At 37.4% G+C, this 21,110-nt stretch overlaps 1 protein-coding gene across 1 annotated transcript in view; it reads left to right on the plus strand.

Moving 5' to 3' along the window:
• Positions 1-1,282: 1,282 nt before the first annotated feature.
• akap9 (A kinase (PRKA) anchor protein 9) overlaps positions 1,283-21,110 on the plus strand; it is a 116,749-nt gene continuing 96,921 nt past the window's right edge. Inside the window, exons 1-2 of the mRNA XM_016494065.1 lie at positions 1,283-1,535; positions 16,725-16,913. Coding sequence (XP_016349551.1) covers positions 1,488-1,535; positions 16,725-16,913 — 237 coding nt within the window. The 5' untranslated portion in view covers positions 1,283-1,487. The remainder of the gene's footprint in view (positions 1,536-16,724; positions 16,914-21,110) is intronic.

Below are 21,110 nucleotides of genomic sequence, written 5' to 3' on the forward strand. Positions count from 1 at the left end.
AACCATAAAACATTTTTACAGTATTAAAAACAACTGGACATTTTGAAGATTTTCATTATGAGAACGTTAGCAAAACATTCTTAGAGCTAGGGTTGCAAAAAGGTGGAACATTTCCAGTAAATTTTGGAAACTTTCCAGGATGTTTTGGAAAGTTTCCGAAAATTTACCGGAAATTTTCCAACACTTTGCAACCCTACTTGGAACATATTTATGTTAGCTGCCTTGTCTTTAAAGCAGCACTATGTAACTTTTTCTGTGTTCAAAATTTACATCACGAATTAATCTTCCAAACCGCGTTTTTGTCTTATATCCGAATCACTCCGGTACTCTTATAATAAGTGCTTATATTCGGACTATTGTAGGCTGGTCACCGCTGCGGAGTAACACATACCTGCGTGAATCGCCAGAGACATACACTTAGAGAAGTAGCTCCGGTTGGAATGTTCTTCCGCGCGATGTGTGCAGTTCTGTTTATTAACCGCTAGAGCGTTACATAGTGCTGCTTTAATAATGTTCTCAAAGTGTTAGCATAAAAACATTATTTATACATCGTTCATGGAACTTTTTTTTTGTTCTAACGTTTAACATTTAAAAGATGCGTTCTGTGTTCGCAAAACGACAATTAAAATGTTCACTGAATGTTCACGCAATCAAGAAAAAAACGTTTTTAAAAGCATTTAAAACTTGTTCATAGAAATAACATTTTCATAAAAAATGTTATGAACAAAGTGTCTTCCAGTAATGTTTAACGTTCTCAAAACATTACCACAAAAATATTATTTATACATTTCTGCGTACCTTGTTATACGTACCTTTTCTTTGAACGTTTGTCTAACATTCAGAGAACATTCAAAACTAACAGATGTTTGTTATTTTCCAGATGAAGCGATCTTTAACAGACATCTTGCAGACATATGTTTACATCTGGGATAGGATACAGATAAAGAGCTGATTACTCTGTTTAAAAGACTAACAGACCTTTTGCTGTGTCTGTAGTTATATATTTCATAAGTTATGTGCAACCGGACCACTTTTGAGCATAAAATCTGAAATCACAACAATACATATCGGGCCGATTTATGCAAAATGGAATTTAATATAATATGGCTCATAAATACAGGACGACGAGAGCATACAAAAATGTTGATGTAACTAATAAATTGAATAATCAATTATTTATATTTGCACATATAACAGTAACTGAGATTGTTTGCACAGCGATATTTGCAGCGTCGGGCTTTAAGGCAGGCGCGTGCGCCGTGACGTCACCGCGCCGCGGGTCTCGTGTGTTTACGTGGAGAAACATGGCGGCGAGGGTGACAGCAAAGCCCGAATAAAACACTGAGGAAATCCCACAGATTTACCGTCCGAGCCGAAGCGGACGCACGTGTCAGCGCAACGCGTTTGGCGCTAGGCGTGTGTGCGTGCGTGTGGCGCTTTTATGACGCGTGTGTGTCGGTGTTTAAGCCGCAGGAACCGCGGAGAGGATGGAAGACGAGGAGCGACAGAAGAAACTACAGGCCGGCAAAGCCAAGGTGAGATTTACCTCATCTTTACCTCCTCATCTTTACCTGTCTGCTGACATTTACCCCAGAATACCATGCTCACCTGAGATTTACCTCGACTTTACCTCATTGCTGTAGTTTACCTCAGAATTTAACGCCCGTCTGAGATTTAACCCACTGCTGTCATTTACCTCGCTGACATCTGTGACTCACATTTGCCTCGTTTACCTTTAATTTGACCTCAGTTCTGTCATTTACCTCAGAAAACAACTGACATCTGTGACTTCACTCACATTTGTCACATATTTACCTCACATTTTTAACTCATATTTACCTCAGAAAGTAACTGACATCTATGACTTCACTCACATTTAACCTCCTTTTTACCTTTTTACCTCAGAAAATAACTGAGATATAAGGCAAATGTGAGTTAAATCCACAGCCTTATAATAGAAATTATATAGATCTGTGGTTAAATCACATATTTACCTTTATTTTACCTCACATTTACCTCAAAAAGTAACTGACATCTATAACTTCACTCACATTTAACCTCCTTTTTACCTTTTTTACCTCACATTTACCTCAGAAAATAACTGAGATATAAGGCAAATGTGAGTTAAATCCACAGCCTTATAATAGAAATTATATAGATATGTGGTTAAATCACATATTTACCTTTATTTTACCTCACATTTACCTCAAAAAGTAACTGACATCTATCACTTCACTCACATTTAACCTCCTTTTTACCTCACATTTACCTCAGAAAATAACTGAGATATAAGGCAAATGTGAGTTAAATCCACAGCCTTATAATAGAAATGATATAGATCTGTGATTAAATCACATATTTACCTTTATTTTACCTCACATTTAGCTTAGAAAATAACTGACATCTGTGATTTAAGTCACATTTACCTCACATTTACCTCAGAAAGTAACTGACATCTGTAACTTCACTCACATTTGTCTCATATTTACCTCAATTTTACCTCACTGCTGTAATTTACCTAACTGACATCTGTGATTTAACTCACATTTAACCTCCTTTTTACCTTTTTACCTCACATTTACCTCAGAAAATAACTGAGATATAAGGCAAACGTGAGTTAAATAAAATCACATATCTCAGTTTATTTCTGATGCAAAGGTAGGTACATATGAGGCAAATGTGAGTTAAATCAGATATCTCAGTTTTGTCTAATGTAAATGTAGGTAAATATGAGGCAAATGTGAGTTAAATCCACATATCTATAATAGAAATTATATAGATCTGTGGTTAAGTCACATATTTACCTTTATTTTACCTCACATTTAGCTAAGAAAATAACTGACATCTGTGATTTAAGTCACATTTGCCTCATATTTGCCTGTATTTTACCTCACAGCTGTTATTTACCTCAGAATATAGTTCACGTCTGAAATTAACCTTGGTTTTTACTGACTTTTGCAGCATGTTGATTTCAATGCTGTCATTTACCTCATTTACCGTAGAGTAAAACTCTCTCTTTATGAGTTTCAGTGTGGTGTTTGTTTTGAGTGTTTAAGTTTTTTCCGTGAGCTTTCTGTCATGCAGTGCCTCTCTTGCATATTAATATATGCATACACCTGATATATGAACAGATAGGGCCGTGTCGTTGTCAATCTGACTGCTGTTGCAGGTTGTATAGTGCGGATGAATGTAAAGACAGTCTGAGAACTGGTTGTGAGACTGGATTTTCTAGCCGTTGCTACACCGGATCTCTCCCATGCCTCACATTTCTGCAGATGAACAGATCTCTCTGCAGACTTTAGGTCACTATAACCTGCTGGAGCATGTCGAGAGCACAGAGACCGACTCATGATGTTAATGAAACAGTACGATAGCTAAAGTGTGTTATTATTAGGCACAACATGCACTGGAGCAGCTGCTTTTTATCAATCAATTTGCATTATATCTGAGATTGGCCATGTTGCTTTTTTTTAGCGATTATGTTGGATGTAATGGTCAAGCAGTAGTTTAGTGGATCTCTATGACTTCACATTCTTGTTTCTTAACACACTGGCCTCTTCAGGGCGTGCTGAAAACAGAACCGTGTTATTTTATAAATAGAGCAGATGTCGTTTAGAGCTACCTGTTTGTCTCACCCTTTCAACCCCAAGGCTTTATGACGGAGAGATATTTAGAGTTTGTTTACATTCGGTGAATGTCTGCTTTGGTGAATGACTGAATAAAACTAAAAATGAAGCATTTACTCATCCTCAGGCCACAGTTTTGTAGAAATGTAGCACTGCATCAGTGTCTCAGCAATGGATGCTCTGCAGTGAATGGGTGCCGTCAGAATGAGAGTCCAAACAGCTGATAAAAACATCACAATAATCCACAAGTAATCCACAGCACTCCAGTCCATCAGTTAACATCTGGAGAAGACAAAAGCTGAAACAAATCCAGCATTAAGACGTTTTTAACTAAAATACATTGAGTCCATAATCCATAATAACGCTTCCTCCAGTGAAAAAGTGTTCTGGTCTGCAATGCTACATTTCTCCAAATCCGATGAAGAAACAAACTCATCTACATCTTGGATGGCCTGAGGGTGAGGAAATATTGAGGAAATTTAAATTTTTGGCTGAATTATTCCTTTAAAATTATTCACAGCATTCTGTTGCTCATTAATATTTAATTTGGTGCCACATTATTGTGAAAATTAATCCCCCGTGGGCCTTTTTTGAACACTATAACCACTCATTTCCGGGACCAGGTTTACATCTGAAATTATTTGAGCTAAAACATCCAACTTGAATTTTTCTCACACTTTGTCAGGTGAATGTTGACACCTGAACTAGTCGATTAGTACCACAAAAACATTCACAATAACTTTGTAAATATCAGGAGCTGCTGAATAAAGACGTTTGTGAAGGAAAGAGATGATTCAGAATTTCTTATATAAACATTTGCAGTGAATGCGAACAAAAGCAGAAAAACTAATTTCTTAGAATTGTGCTGCTTTGGAGCAGAAATAAATCACTGCTGACTGATAGCGTGCTTTGTCCAGTAAAATATTAAAGCCTAAAGTCTGTGATTGCTCAGTCATGTGGGCAATCTCTGTGTTTACTTCAGTTATCAATACAAAACTCCTTAGTTTGACATTGCTTCAGTTATGTTTGGCATTATAAGTGAAAACATTTTTTTTCGTTGTTGTTGTTGGTAATGAAGTAAGGACAACAGAAGCATCATAACACAGATCTTGTGTTGTTAGTATTCCTGTATTAAAGCAATAAAGCACGGCAAGTTCCTGGGTCCGATTTCCAATGCATGAACTGATCAAATGCATATCTTAAATGCAATGCAAGTTGCTTTGGATAAAAGCATCTGCAGTGTAGTATGTTGCACAGCGCTGTGATGATGCACAAGACATAAAGGGAATTTTGCATGTGTGGACTGGAGGCTTTCAAAAGATCTTGATTTCTAAACTATTTCAGTGCAGTGAAAGACTCAGCGGATGACCCATGACCCCTTACTCATGTGTTCAGCACCTCCGCATGTCCTGACGGCTCAGATCTGCTGTTTGTTTTGCTGCACCGAACGGTTGGTGTTCAGAGCAGCTGTCAGTGCGTGCTGTTTTCATGCCAGTGTCATTAGCGAGCGCTTCAGACGCTGCATTAGTGAATAGGATGCATGATTAGAATTGGTGCATCGCAGATCATTGCATGCTAAAAAATAGTATTTCAAAAGATGGATGATACAGTATTTCAGGATGAAGTGTTCATCCATGCATATTTTTTTGTTGTTGTTGTTGGAGAGCGTTTGGCGAGAAATGCAAGGCTGAAGTTGTTGCAGCAGTTTTTGCTGCTGTGAATTAATAATAAAGTTTAAGGTAATGAATTTATCTAGATTGGGCATTCCATGCCAACTTAACAGTCTAAAAGTTTTGATTTTCTTTCTGTTGAAAGAAATACATAAATGAAGAAGAAAGCCAAAATATTAAATGCCATGGATTAACATTTACTGAGTAATCCACTATTTTGTAAAACGGGGTCAAAATGACTGTTTTCGCCAGAGATTTGGAGCCAAATTACAAAATTACTTGAGAAAATGGTAGGTCCATTAGTAAAATTAGTTGACTTTCAGTGCTTGTAGAGCTATAGGCATGCAGACTTGGGAAAAATAATATTTTTGGCACTCAGACAGGTATGTTCAATGCAGTTGCTTTGATAGAGGCAAACAAGACAACGTTGTTGTTCTACAGACATTCCTCTTTAAATAGAGTATTTAAATGCAAAGTGACTCACATTTGACTCACTATATAGTGCCTTAAAAATGAAGATACCGAAAGAAAAGTTTTAAGAACCAACATGTAAAAGGATATTAATATATCTTTAAAGGTCACGTATTTTACACCTTTCTGGAGTTTTATTTTAGGTTTTGATGTCCTTAAGAATATATATTTGCGGTATAAGTACCAAAAACCATCTCAATATATTTGTACAGCTCCTCTCTCAGGAGCTCTGCTGAGAACAAGTGGAGACTGAAGGCGGTGATGGTGTAGTTCTGACGCCAACTTTTTACGGAAGTCACAACAGTTCGTGAAAAATCACAGCTACTTTATGCAGGCTGTGTGCATTTTACTGTGGACTGACTGTTTTGAAACTTATATGGTAGTTAAATAGCCCCTAGACCTCAGTTATCGTGAAAAAAGCCAGGAAATTTCAGTTTTGACAATATGGGACCTTTAATGCTTCTTGAGTTACAGGCATGCAAACTTTGGGGAAAAAACACAAAAAGTGCTTTTTCCCGTTTTTGAACTGTCACCATTGGCGTATAATGCAACAAAGATTGCTAAAGCCAACAGATATTACTAATAGAGCTACCAATCTCTGTGTGAAAATAACATAATGATGCTGCCATCTTTCTGAAGTCATTTTACCCTCCTGTAATTTGGCTCCAAATCTCAGATGAAAAATGAAAAGTGTTTTCTGCCTTCACCAGATCTGAGGACCTTAATTTATGTGTTTGTGTGTGTTGTGATTGTAGACTAAAAGCTCTGGTTAACAAGAGGTCAGGCCTTGAGTATTCAGACGCGCACACAAACCCTTTGTTAATCCCGATCAATAGTCTGCTGGGATAATTGGCTTGGCCAATAAACACTGTCAGTGTCACTCAAGAGATATTACAATAAAACTAAAGCGGGCTGCATAATTAAATGCCTCCTACACACTCAGCCATCGTGATCTTAATTAACAGCAGTGCACGCTCACCGAATGTTTGTGTGACCCTGTTCAGTGATTGTTTGGCACGTGGAGGATGCGTTGGTGATTTGTGTCTTAGGTTTGTATGATAAAACCCTAGTGTTTATTCTAGAATGATATATTGGCATTTCATTTAATGTAGTCTAAATTACCTTTCCAAAATTTGGGGTTGGTATGATTTTGTTAATGTTTTTGAAAGAAATGCTCACCAAGGCTGCATTTATTTGATCAAATATACAGTAAAATTGTGAAATATTATTACAGTTTTTATTACAATTTTCTATGTGAATATCTGTTAAACTGTAATTTATTTCTGTGATGCGCAGCTGTATTTTCAGCATCATTACTCCAGTCTTCAGTGCCACATGATCCTTCAGAAATCATTATAATATGCTGATTTGCTGCTCGAGAAACATTTCTGATTATTATCAATGTTGAAAACAGTTGTGCTGCCCAATATTTTTGTGGAAACGGTGATACATTTTATTTTTCAGGATTCACAGATGAATAGAAAGTTCAAAAGAACAGCATTTATTTGAAACCGAAATATTTTGTAACATTATAAATGTCTTTACTGTCACTTGTAAACAATTTGATGTGTCCTTGATGAAGAAAAGCATTGATTTCTTTTAAAAAAGTACTTCTTTTGTTTTCGTGCTGTTCTGTGGATGCAGTTGGCATGAGGACAGTAAAGCAGCAGCAGAAGTGAGCCGTTCTGCACTAAAGTAACAGCAGACCTAGATTTGACCGAGTGCGATCGCAGTCTTTCCAAATAGGCCAAACGGGTGTCAGCAGGGGACGCTCACCTCAGGGAGCTGATTAGATAACCCAGAGATTAATGCCAGCCTTTGTGGGGAAAAACAAATTAAATTTAATTTCAAGCTGTGCGATTGCTTCTGTTCCGGCTCCTGCTATTGCTTTCTCAGATTTTACTTTAGGACTCTATAGAATATAGAAATGGCCGATATATTGGTGACCATACGAGTATCAGCCAGCATTAGATTTGCTTTGAGCCAACACTGAATAAAAAATATAAAAAGGTAATTACGACTTTATCTCACAATTCTGACTTGACTGCAATTTTTGTTTTAAATCATGCAAAACAATAGATTTATATATGGCAGCCTGTTTCCAACACTGAATAAAAAATATAAAAAGGTAATTACGACTTTATCTCACAATTCTGACTTGACTCGAAATTGCGAGTTTACATATCGCAATTCTGACTTTTTTTCTCAGAACTGCGTGAATTCCCCTCAGAATTTAACCTTAAAACTCGTAATTGTGAGTTTGTCTCACAATTCTGAGAAAAAAAGTCAGAATTGCAAAAAAAAAAAAGTTGGAATTGTGAGATAATAAACTCGTAATTGAGAGGAAAAAGTCACATTTGTGAGAAAAAAGTCTTGATTTGTGAGATATAAACTCGCAATTGAGGAAAAAAGTCAAAATTGTGATATATAAACTTGCAATTGCGAGAAATTAAGAATTGCGAGAAAAAAGTCAGCTTTGTTAGATATAAACTCGTAATTGCGAGAAAAGAGTCAGAATTGTGTGAAAAAAGTCTGATTTGTGAGATGTAAAGATGTAATTGTGAGATAGACTTATGCCAGTATTCGGTACTGCGATATATCACGGTAATGAATATGCACGATATTGTTATCGTGGGCCAGAACTGCGTGATTTCCCCTCAGAATTTAACCTTAAAACTCGTAATTGTGAGTTTGTCTCACAATTCTGAGAAAAAAGTCAGAATTGCAAAAAAAAAAAAGTTGGAATTGTGAGATAATAAACTCGTAATTGAGAGGAAAAAGTCACATTTGTGAGAAAAAAGTCTTGATTTGTGAGATATAAACTCGCAATTGAGGAAAAAAGTCAAAATTGTGATATATAAACTTGCAATTGCGAGAAATTAAGAATTGCGAGAAAAAAGTCAGCTTTGTTAGATATAAACTCGTAATTGCGAGAAAAGAGTCAGAATTGTGTGAAAAAAGTCTGATTTGTGAGATGTAAAGATGTAATTGTGAGATAGACTTATGCCAGTATTCGGTACTGCGATATATCACGGTAATGAATATGCACGATATTGTTATCGTGGTACTGTATTATGACAGCACTTTTTTAAACTAAATTTCAATACCGTGACAATACCGTATACCGTGATAAAAGCATTAGCAATTAATCGCAACATGAAAATTTGATACTGGCATATCCCTATTGTGAGAACTTTTTGAGAAAAAAAAGTCAGAATTGTAAGATGTGAACTTACAATAGCGAGAAAAAAATCAGAATTGCTAGAAAAAAGTCAGGATTATGAGAAAAAGGTCAGAATTGTGAAATATAACCATATAATTGCGAGAAAAAAATCTGAATTGCGAGAAAAAAGTCAGAATTGTGAAATATAATCTTACAATTGGTGGTCGACCGATATATCGGCCGATATTTGCCATTTTTCAAATATCGGCATCGGCCGATAAGTTTTTCTGTTTGGCTGATGTGTTCGAGGCGGGACTTTTATTTTGACGGCGCTGAGAACAGCAGCGCCTGAGCAGTGTTGCCAACTTAGCGACTTTGTCTCTAGATTTAGCGACTTTTCAGACCCCCCCCAGCGACTTTTTTCCAAAAAAGTGACTAGCGACAAATCTAGCGACTTCTCGGACAAACCTTAGTGAGTCTCTGTGACTCGCTGGTGCTGCCGCACGAGCGCGAGGACTTGCTTTCCCAGCGCGCACACCTCTCTCTCTCTCTCTCTCTCTCTCTCTTTATCTGCGTTAAATCTAATCTAAAGCAATGCTTTCGGTTAAAATAGATTATGTTGCTTGCTTCTCTGATTTTACATGCAAATATAGCCGAAATCACAGCACAGGAATTGTCTTTGTCTAGTCTTATCTTATGTGTATTTAATTTCATCAGACGACGGCTCAATTATAAATCGGGATTTTTGTGCAGATTAACATCTTGTAAGGGAGAGCGGTGTAGTCCTAAAGGGCTGCATTTCAGTCACTATTTCATATTTATCCCACTGTCTGACAACAGAAACAGTAAAATATATATAAATTAAAACAATTTTATTGAGAATTTGGCTAAATTAAAATATAATATGTGAGCACGGAGAGAATTGAATGCGGACAGGAGAGTTCTGCTTGACTGGAGACGCGCGGTCGATAAACTCGTGAATTCAAATTATGCAGCGCTTTATGCATTTGCCCACTTTCATATTCATGTCATTTTCACTGTGTGCTGTATGTAAAATGAGTGTTACCTTGGCTTTATTTGAAAAAAATATGATTCCCAATGCACACAAACTTCCCAGATTACTGAGTGCCCTGTTGGTTACAGTGTTTACTTCCTTTTCAATTAGATTTTTATTAAATATTTATTTGTGAAAAATGCTATGTCTTATAAAGTATAGGTATGTTTATTTTACACAATTATTTTTAATCCAATTTCATTTCTTAAATATTAATTAACATAAATAAAATTATATCGGCTTTATATCGGCCATCGGCCACCCTGCTTTCCAAGATATCGGCATCGGCTGTCAAAAAACCCATATCGGTCGACCACTACTTAAAATTGCGAGATAAAATTCAGAATTGTGAGAAAAAAAATCAGAATTGTTAAATATATTTACATTTAGTCATTTAGCAGACGCTTTTTATCCAAAGCAACTAACAAATGAGGACAATAGAAGCAATCAAAATCAACAAAAGAGCAATGATATACAAGTGCTATAACAAGTCTCAGTTAGCTTAACACAGTACACGTATCAAGGTTTTTTTAAATAATATAATAAATAAAAAGAAAACAGATGGAATAGAAAAAGATTAGAAAGCAAGTGTTAGTTTTTTTTTATATATAATTTTTTAAAATAAAATATAAACTTACATTTGCGAGAAAAAGGTCAAAATTGACCGTTCGCAAAGAGCTTGATTGACAGGCGATCTGACCAATCATAACGCCGAATTCGCCATTTTGTCTGACAAACAAATCAGATAGGAGAGAAGATTAACTTAGGTGGACTTAAACTTGAAAAGTTGTGTGTATTGACATCTTTCCACGGTTGAAATAAAATGCGTTCTGATGTTCATTCATGTTCATGTTGCGCTTTAAGTAATTATGGAAAGACGAGCGGTTCACGTGCCGCTTGAACTGAGGCAATACAGCAATCTGTCACGACACATTAAAGAGCCACAAAACGGTATTTATTGTTTGAATTTCTTAAAATATGACAAAATTTGAAAGCTGAGACTTTGTTACATACTACTGTAGAAGTAACTTGCTCTATCTTGACTGTCTGCACATTGTCAGTTTACTCTTTGCTTCGCGATGTATTTTTTACTGTTTTTGCGAAGGGTCAATTGAAAGCTTTGGGAATCTCTTCCTATAAACATACAAGAGGGTGGTCTATTTTTTATACTAACATTGATTTATGCAAAAGGGGACATAAGCAATATTGATTATTGCGACAGGCCTATGCGTGAGAACATGATGTGTAGCGTGAGAGCTCCATGGCTTGTCGGACATAGCAACAGTAACTAAGGAGGGTGGGTTTTTGCGAAGGGTCAATTGTGTGAAAAAAGTCAGAATTTGTTTTAATTTTTAATTCAGTAGTGGAAACAGGCTTCCATATCCATATCATCATCGATCATCATAATTGCCATAAGAAGTTTGGTCTCTCTGTGAATGACTGTGTTGCATCATGTGTCAGAGTCTGGTTGTTATTGTTCTTCTCTGGATGTTTTTACAGCCGCTGCTCTTTGTGAAGTTGTTTTGTTTCTCCGATGGATCTTTCCCAGGAGTCTTTGCTGTATCCTAGACACTCACTCACCTCTCTACTCATTCGTGTTCGTTTAGTGTAATGGACGTACATCAGTGTGAACGCTCTTTTTGCTTGTTTGCATAAATAATGTAAAAGCCGCATGCGGGATTCCTGCTCCGTCGCCATGGTAACAGCAAAAGAGACTTTTTCGAATCAGCTGTATTTCAGCTCCGGCGTTAAGAGGTTTTCTGGGAAATGTGTTTCTCACTCGTGTTCTTGAGCGTTTGAGAGGGAGTTTCTGGGTGAAATGTCACAGTGATGCTGATGTTCAGCGGTTATAGAGAGGAAAATGGTTTTTATTTAATGTATAGAAATTAATGTGTTGTCCATGCATTTCAGTATGTTGATGCAAGTGCACATGTATTATATGTATCTGCCAAAGAAATTGTTATACACTAAAGACAGACTTTTATTTTCTTCATTCTGTGGATGGATTTAAGAGACTAAATAAAAAAATGATATATAATGAAATTATTTAATATGTCATAATTATTACAGCTGCAATAAATAAATAATAAAATAAAAGTGCAGTGTGATGTATATTTATTTCATATTTATTCCTGTTGCAATAAATGTAAAATAAAAGCACAATAAATAAATAAATAAAAGTACAATGAAAATCTACATTTGTTTATAATAAAACGAAGTACAGTGAAATGTATTTCAGGTCACTTTTCATTTTGCATAAATTTACATTTCAAGCAGTTTACACTTTCATTATACTTATGGTTTTTGATTGCTTCATTTTGATGTACAGTATTTATTTTCATGATTGATATTTTTATTTTAACATTGATTTGCTTTATGCAAATTAGCTTTTTGTCTGCTGCAGTTTATTTGAGGTATATATTTCATTTTGCAATTCGTTCTAAGGCAGATTCATGTGGTATTTCACATCCTTTTTCTTTTTACATGATAAAAAAAAAACTCGCTGTAAACTCATGTGGTTTGGAGTCTGATGGAAATATTGGGGCATTAGTGATAAAGTGCTGCTCTCATTCAACAGGTGTGTGTGTGAGTGAGTGTGTGAGTGAGTGAGTGTGTGTGTGAGAGTGTGTGTGAGAGTCTGTGAGTCTGTGAGAGTCTGAGTGTGTGTGAGTCTGCGTGTGAGTCTGCGTGCGTGTGAGTCTGCGTGCGTGTGAGTCTGCGTGCGTGTGAGTCTGCGTGTGAGAGTCTGCGTGTGAGAGTCTGCGTGTGAGAGTCTGCGTGTGAGAGTCTGCGTGTGAGAGTCTGCGTGTGAGAGTCTGCGTGTGAGAGTCTGCGTGTGAGAGTCTGCGTGTGAGAGTCTGCGTGTGAGAGTCTGCGTGTGAGAGTCTGCGTGTGAGAGTCTGCGTGTGAGAGTCTGCGTGTGAGAGTCTGCGTGTGAGAGTCTGCGTGTGTGAGAGTCTGCGTGTGTGAGAGTCTGCGTGTGTGAGAGTCTGCGTGTGTGAGAGTCTGCGTGTGTGAGAGTCTGCGTGTGTGAGAGTCTGCGTGTGTGAGAGTCTGCGTGTGTGAGAGTCTGCGTGTGTGAGTGTCTGTGTGTGAGTGTCTGTGTGTGAGAGTCTGTGTGTGAGAGTCTGTGTGTGAGAGTCTGTGTGTGAGAGTCTGTGTGTGAGAGTCTGTGTGTGAGAGTCTGTGTGTGAGAGTCTGTGTGTGAGAGTCTGTGTGTGAGAGTCTGTGTGTGAGAGTCTGTGAGTGAGAGTCTGTGAGTGAGAGTCTGTGAGTGAGAGTCTGTGTGTGAGAGTCTGTGTGTGAGAGTCTGTGAGTGAGAGTATGTGAGTGAGTGTCTGTGTGCGAGAGTGTGCGAGTCTGTGAGTGAGAGTCTGTGAGTGAGAGTCTGTGTGTGAGAGTCTGTGTGTGAGAGTCTGTGAGTGAGAGTATGTGAGTGAGTGTCTGTGTGCGAGAGTGTGCGAGTCTGTGAGTGAGAGTCTGTGAGTGAGAGTCTGTGAGTGAGAGTCTGTGAGTGAGAGTCTGTGAGTGAGAGTCTGTGAGTGAGAGTCTGTGAGTGAGAGTCTGTGAGTGAGAGTCTGTGAGTGAGAGTCTGTGAGTGAGAGTCTGTGAGTGAGAGTCTGTGAGTGAGAGTCTGTGAGTGAGAGTCTGTGAGTGAGAGTCTGTGAGTGAGAGTCTGTGAGTGAGAGTCTGTGAGTGAGAGTCTGTGAGTGAGAGTCTGTGAGTGAGAGTCTGTGAGTGAGAGTCTGTGAGTGAGAGTCTGTGAGTGAGAGTCTGTGAGTGAGAGTCTGTGAGTGAGAGTCTGTGAGTGAGAGTCTGTGAGTGAGAGTCTGTGAGTGAGAGTCTGTGAGTGAGAGTCTGTGAGTGAGAGTCTGTGAGTGAGAGTCTGTGTCTGCGTGTGTGAGAGTCTGCGTGTGTGAGAGTCTGCGTGTGTGAGTGTCTGTGTGTGAGTGTCTGTGTGTGAGAGTCTGTGTGTGAGAGTCTGTGAGAGTCTGTGTGTGTGTGAGAGTCTGTGTGTGAGAGTCTGTGTGTGAGAGTCTGTGTGTGAGAGTCTGTGAGTGAGAGTCTGTGAGTGAGAGTCTGTGTGTGAGAGTCTGTGTGTGAGAGTCTGTGAGTGAGAGTATGTGAGTGAGTGTCTGTGTGCGAGAGTGTGCGAGTCTGTGAGTGAGAGTCTGTGAGTGTGTGTGAGTGAGTGTGTGTGTGTGTGTGTGTGTGTGTGTGTGAGTGTGTGTGTGTCAACAGACAGGTGGCAATTTCTTTCCTGGTTAAAAGGTTTTTAAAATTTGAATAGCTCATAAATCTCTCGTTATACTATATTATTACCAAATCTTGCATTCAATCTTTTTGTCAACTTGTTTTTTTTTCCAAGTAGCACAAGTTTTGTATTTCTTTTTGGATCTGATTGATCTTAGCCCTCATTGATCTGAACTTGTGCTCCTCAATTTATGAGCCAAAATTATCCACAAATAATGCTTTTTCACTCAAAAACTGAGGTGCATGAGCTCAAATCAATAAGGCCTATCCCTAGTGAAAAATAAATATATTAAAATGTATTTGAAATACATTTATTTCATGCTAAGCATACTGCAAAATTTACAATTTATTTCATGCTAAGCATACTGCAAATACATTTACATATTTATGTACTTAATAAAAATACCCTGCAATTGTACTTTTGGTATACTAATGTGGTATACTTAGTCAGCTAAATTGGAACGATTAATTTTGTACTTAATGCACTTTAATTGTGCGGAAGTCCAACTAAAGATATACTGAAGTATATTTGATTGTGCTAAAGTGGAACTATTGCATGTACACTTTAAGTATCTTGCATTTAAAGACCGATATTATTGAAAGATCATACAGTCCTCCTCAATAGTGACATTAAAACACATTTTAAGCTTAATATTAAGAAATGTGCAATAATGCATATTATTATAACATAGTATATAGCATAATGAGAAATTCATAAGCAATTTTCTTTTGTAGGCCGAACATTTCTGACCAAGAAAAAAAAATCCCAAAATATTTTTTCGAAGTTGTTGTAGCCTGTGTGATTAAAGTCAGTAAGTTTTAGTCTAATGCAATAACATTAACTAGTAGTGCTGGGTAAAATTTATTGATTTCACGATTTTAATCGATTCTCATTTTTATGAAATGATATTGATTCATAAATCCTGAGAATCGATTAGTCGAGCCTGTCAGATAATGAATGCAACATTGTAGCGCCTCCCATCCAATAAATCACAATAAGCTTTTGTGATTTGTTACTTTTGATATGAAACAAAGTCTCAGATTTCAAATTCTGTCCATTTTATTACAATATTCAAATATTAAATGCTGTTTTGGTGCTGTTTAATGTGAAGTGACAGATCGCTGTGAAATCATTCATAGCTGTATAGCTGTTACAGCACGAAATAAACATGAATGAACATCCGAAGGTGTTAAAAGATTTTGATGATCGTTTCTGTCCAGTCTGCTTGTTTTATCGCGTTTAGCCACAGCTGTCGTCGGTTTTTTGTCTGGCAGAGGCAGCAGATATGCGATAAAATTTCTAATTTGAGGCTGTATTACGTCGATTCTGGCACCCAACATCACAACAAGATGATATTTTAAGCTCCTTATGTAGCCGAATCTGCACTGGTTTGAATGGGCCGCCTCCAGTTTCCGCTTTGTTTTGCTGCTTCCAGCTAGCGCTGTGACGTCGCTGACCCTAGTTACCTGTGGTTGGCCTGACCGTGCGTCACTGAGAACACAACAGGCCAATCAGAAGAGAGGCTCATGAATATTAATTAGACAGGCCAAAATCGACCTGTTCTCAGCAGATCTCCTGAGAGAGGAGCTGTAAAAATATATTGAGATGGTTTTGGGTACTTATACCGCAAATATATATTCTTAAGGACATCAAGAACTAAAATAAAACTCCAGAAAGGTGTAAAATATGTGACCTTTAAAGTTCGTATTATAACTTTAATATTACAAGTATATTTCAAGTGTTTGTATACAAATCAGCAAATGTCAACCTTCCACATTATTGACTCTCAGGTACATTTTACAGCATTAGTTGAGAGATTTTTTTTTTCCTTGAGAAAATTTGCCATGTTCTGTACCTGATGTATATCCAAAATAATCGATACTGAATCGAATCGCAAGCTTGTGAAGGATAATCGAATCGAATTGTGAAATTTGTGTCAAAACCCAGCCCTATTAACTAGCATTTACAAGAAAAAGAAAATCCTCTCCGGGGTCAAAGTGACCCGAACACAGCATGAGGGCTAAGAAGGTTAATAGTCAGGTTTAATTTACACTTCCAGACGCTACAGGATCTTCACACGGCGTTTCTGCATTTGGGTCAGTGAGTGTAATCCAGACAACACACTTAAGTGTCTGACAGCAAATCCTGTTCATTTGGTCGAGATGTTCATGTTCTCAAGATCTCTAGAGCTCGTGTTCCTTCCTGAAGATGATTTATGGTTCAAATGAATGCTAAACTGATAGATGTCACTGTATGCGGTTGCATATTGATGAAACGGATGTCTGTCTTAATGCTAATCCGGTTAAAGCAGAGTTGAGGGATTGACGGTGTTGATCAACAATCAGGCATGATTCGGATCAGCTTCAGCAGGCTGTGCCGCTCTACCGTGGGTTGGAACTAATTTATTTCACATTCACGGGCTATCGTTTCTCTATGTGCCGTTATTATCGCTCATATATGTGTGTTTGTGTCTGGTCTCCTCCAGCTTGCAGAGTACCGGCAGAGGAAAGCTCAATCCGATGGCCAGAAGAAGCAGAAGAAGAAGAAAAAGAAGCCGGAATCGGATGCAGAGGAGCAGGGGAGAAATGAGGGAGAGGAGACCACCGTGTTTTCCCTCTCAAAGACCCTCCGGAGCGGAGAAACCGTCACACACGACCAGACCTACACCATAGAGGTGAGCAGAGATTATCATTTTGTTATACACAGGACACTTAATAACTCTCAGCTAGTGGCAGTAAAAAATTTTTTTTATAAAAAAACAAAACAAAATTAAAGTTAAATTTAGCCGAAAACAGAAGCTGAAAATGATATTTATTTAATAATCAAATGTAATTAATAATCAACACTCCAATCGTTGTACACAAACATGTTTTTATGCATGTTTTTAAATTATGTATTTATTCTAATTCAAATTGTTGTTGGAAATATAAACAATTAAACATTTGTAACTTGATAATCATGGTAGAAGCATACTAGTCACTTGCTAATCATGCTAGCAACATGCTAGTAGCAACATGCTAATCATGCTAGCAACATGCTAGTAACATATTAATCATGCTAGCAACATGCTAGTAACTTGTTAATCATGCTAGCAACATGCTAGTTTCTTGCTAATCATGCTAGCAACATGCTAACAACATGCTAGTAACATGCTAATCATGCTAGAAAAATGCTAGTGACAAATGCTAATCGGGTACATTTCCCAAAAGCATCGTTAGCTAACTATGGTAGTTAGTTCCATTGAAATCTATTGGTAACGACGGAACTTGCGACCATAGTTGCTTTTGGGAAACGCACCCCAGGCTAGAAACATGCTAGTGACATGTTAGTAACTTGCTAATCATGCTAGCGACATGCTAGTCACTTGCTAGTCATGCTAGCAGCATGCTAGTTACCTGCTAATCATGCTAGCAACATGTTAATCAGGCCAGCAAAATGCTAGCGACATGCTAGTAACTTGCTAATCATGGTAGAAACATGCTAGTAGCATGCAAATATATGCTAGTAACATGCTAATCGGGTGCGTTTCCCAAAAGAATCGTTAGCTAACTATGGTAGTTAGTTCCATTTAAATCTATTGGTAACGATGGAACTTGCGACCATAGCTGCTTTTGGGAAACGCACCCCAGGCTAGAAACATGCTAGTGACATGTTAGTAACTTGCTAATCATGCTAGCGACATGCTAGTCACTTGCTAGTCATGCTAGCAGCATGCTAGTTACCTGCTAATCATGCTAGCAACATGCTAATCAGGCCAGCAAAATGCTAGCGACATGTTAGTAACTTGCTAATCATGGTAGAAACATGCTAGTAGCATGCAAATATATGCTAGTAACATGCTAGTAACATGCTAATCGGGTGCGTTTCCCAAAAGCATCGTTAGCTAACTATGGTAGTTAGTTCCATTGAAATCTATTGGTAACGATGGAACTTGCGACCATAGTTGCTTTTGGGAAACGCACCCCAGGCTAGAAACATGCTAGTGACATGTTAGTAACTTGCTAATCATGCTAGTCACTTGCTAGTCATGCTAGCAACATGCTAATCATGCCAGCAAAATGCTAGTAACAGGCCAATAATGCTAATCATGCTAGAAACATGTTATCAACATCGATCTAATCGATCTAAATTTTCAAACTTCAGGCTTTTACAACTGCTTTAATCTTTCAGGTTAGGCTTTCTCAAGCCAACCTAAAGTTTCTCTTGACAAACTTTTTTATCTAGTTCAAATTGTTGTTTGAAATAGAAACATTTAAATTTAAAAACTTACACTTACAGTCCGTAACTTTTTTGTGTTCAAAATTTACAAAATATATATAATAAGCGAGTACACCATGAATCTATTTTCCAAACCGTGTTTTTGGCTCGTCCTGAATCACTACGGTACACCTATAATAAGTGTTTATATTCGGACTATTTTAGACTGGTTCGGGTAGGTGCCGCTGCGGAGGAGCCCAGTACCTGCGTGATTCGTCAGAGACATAAACAGAGAGAAGTAGCACCGGCTACAATGTTCTTCCGCAAGACGCACGCAGTTCTGTTTATTAACCGTTAGAGCGCCAAAAGTTACGGACTGCAGCTTTAAATAACGCAATAATTAACAGGTTAAGTAAAAATATAATGCATCTCTAATATAGTGCATACAGTATATTTATCAAAGTGCTTTTCTCTAATTTCTTTCTCTAGTTATTTTTCATGTTTTCTCTGGGTCTTTAAAAAGGTCTTAAATCAGAGCAGAAAGTCTGACTTAAATTCATAAAGAAATTAATATCCTCATCAGTATTTAAATTTTTCAATGCAAGTATTTAAGCATCCTTAAATCGACAATTACTTCCATGCATTTACTTGAGATGTAAATGTAATTAAAATGAAGTCTTAAAAAAAAAAACTGAACACAATTTAACTCACATGTTCAATTCAAATGCACTCGGCCTGTTTGTTCAAACAAAAGCACATGTCTGTCACTGGGGAATGAAAACTTGTTTTCCCTTTGAATTAAGTTGATTTTTCTGAGCCCAGATATTTGTTTGTGATTTAATCATAAACTCACTTTATTTTGATTAATTTCTGAAAAAACAAGACGTCTTATTTTGTCATTTTGCTGCTTCAGTAAATGCATCTTGATTTTAGAATCTTTAGACATTTGCACTGGAAAACAAGACAGAAATACTGAGGACGAGCATGATTTTTTTGCAGTGTGATCAGAAGGTACGGTAAAATTAATTTTCATTTCTAGTGCTTTGGGAGCAGAGCTAGTCAAGCCTAAAGGTATTTTTATTTTTTGTAAAATGAGTTTAGAAGTAATGGTGATCTGTTGGAAGTTGTATTTTCAAACTTTTAAGTGTTGCTAATCTAGGGCTGTCAAAATGACTAAATTAGAATTTTCTACTTAAATATAATCAAAATTCGAATTATATTTCAGTTAGGGGGGAAAAAAGCTTTTGGCTTCTCTCCTGAGGCCACAAGAGGGCGCATCGAGCAAAATATTATGCACATTTCTTCAAAGCGTAATAAAATAACACGACTATCTTTGAAAAAAAGTGCATAATGTTTAAAATAATGTTTATAAACCATATATAATTAATAAAGCTGCTTAAACAATTAGAAAAAAAAACAGCACCATGCATGTATGTATAGTTCAATACAAAGTACCAAAAACCAATCACAAAGAATAGGCAACTTTCTTCATTTAAAAACATGAGATGCAGTGGGATGGGGGAAAACCGCCATAACGTCTTGAGACATGTTTTTTTAAAAGTTGAACTTGCATTAATTTTAAATGGCTTTCTAAACATGCCGCTCTTGTGCGAGACGCGAGTGCAATGCTGATAGATCTCCCTCTAGAAAATGTGATAAATATGCGTTCTGTGTGAACGGCTTGGTTTCAGTTTTGACGTAAACAACATCTTCTCCACACTGATGCTCTCGTTTTCTGCAATATATGAATGAACAACGTAGCAGCGCCGCATCTAGTGGGTTCAACTAACAAAAGCATTCAAATTCAGTCAATGACACATACATCGTCATCGCATCTCGTGCGCCACTGATAAGGCTGCCCAACGTTTTTGCATTCGTATGTGGATTTTTGTTTTTTTTTAATTCGATGAAAATTCGAAATTCGAATTTTTGACAGCCCTATTGCTAATACAAGACATTTACATTTATAGACTGTATTGATGTATTATGCTCCCTTCAAAGTCTTAAATTGACCTTCATAAAACCTGCAGAAACCATGTTTTTCTAGCTAACTATCGAGATATTTCTGTTTCTGCAGGCTGTAAATGTGACGTTACGCCCTCAAAACCCGTTTCGGCTGAAACCAAAAATTCTTTTTTTTGCTGTTTTAGCCGAATATTTTCGAATGCATCACTACTTTCAATGCATGATCACTGACTGTGTCTACATGTGTTATTATTACAAATACTACCTGATGAAGAAACAAACTCATCCTAATCTCGGATGGCCTGAGTGTGAGCACATTATTAGCAGATTTAAAGATCACCCTCTCTATATAGACATATACTATATATTTAAACAGAACATAGAATATTTATCTTCCCTGCTCTTTTGCCTTCTTGATAAATTTATGTGGATGTTTTTAAAGCCCAGCAGGTTTGTGGTGTGTTTGCAGTTGTAGATGAGTGTAAAATTAGTGTTTGCCCAGGCAACAGACAACTGCGATTGAACTGGTTAACAGCCTGGGTGTGTGAGAGTGTGTGCTTTTGTGAGTGAGTGAGTGAGTGAGTGCGTGTGTGAGAGTGTGCGCGTGTGTGCGTTTGTGAGTGTGTGTGTGTGCGCGTGTGTGCGTGTGTGCGAGTGTGTGTGTGCGAGTGAGTGTGTGTGTGTGTGTGTGTGTGCGAGTGTGTGTGCG

The sequence above is a fragment of the Sinocyclocheilus anshuiensis genome, unplaced genomic scaffold, assembly GCF_001515605.1.
Source record: "Sinocyclocheilus anshuiensis isolate Anshui unplaced genomic scaffold, SAMN03320099.WGS_v1.1 scaffold2100, whole genome shotgun sequence".
Lineage (NCBI taxonomy): Eukaryota > Metazoa > Chordata > Actinopteri > Cypriniformes > Cyprinidae > Sinocyclocheilus > Sinocyclocheilus anshuiensis.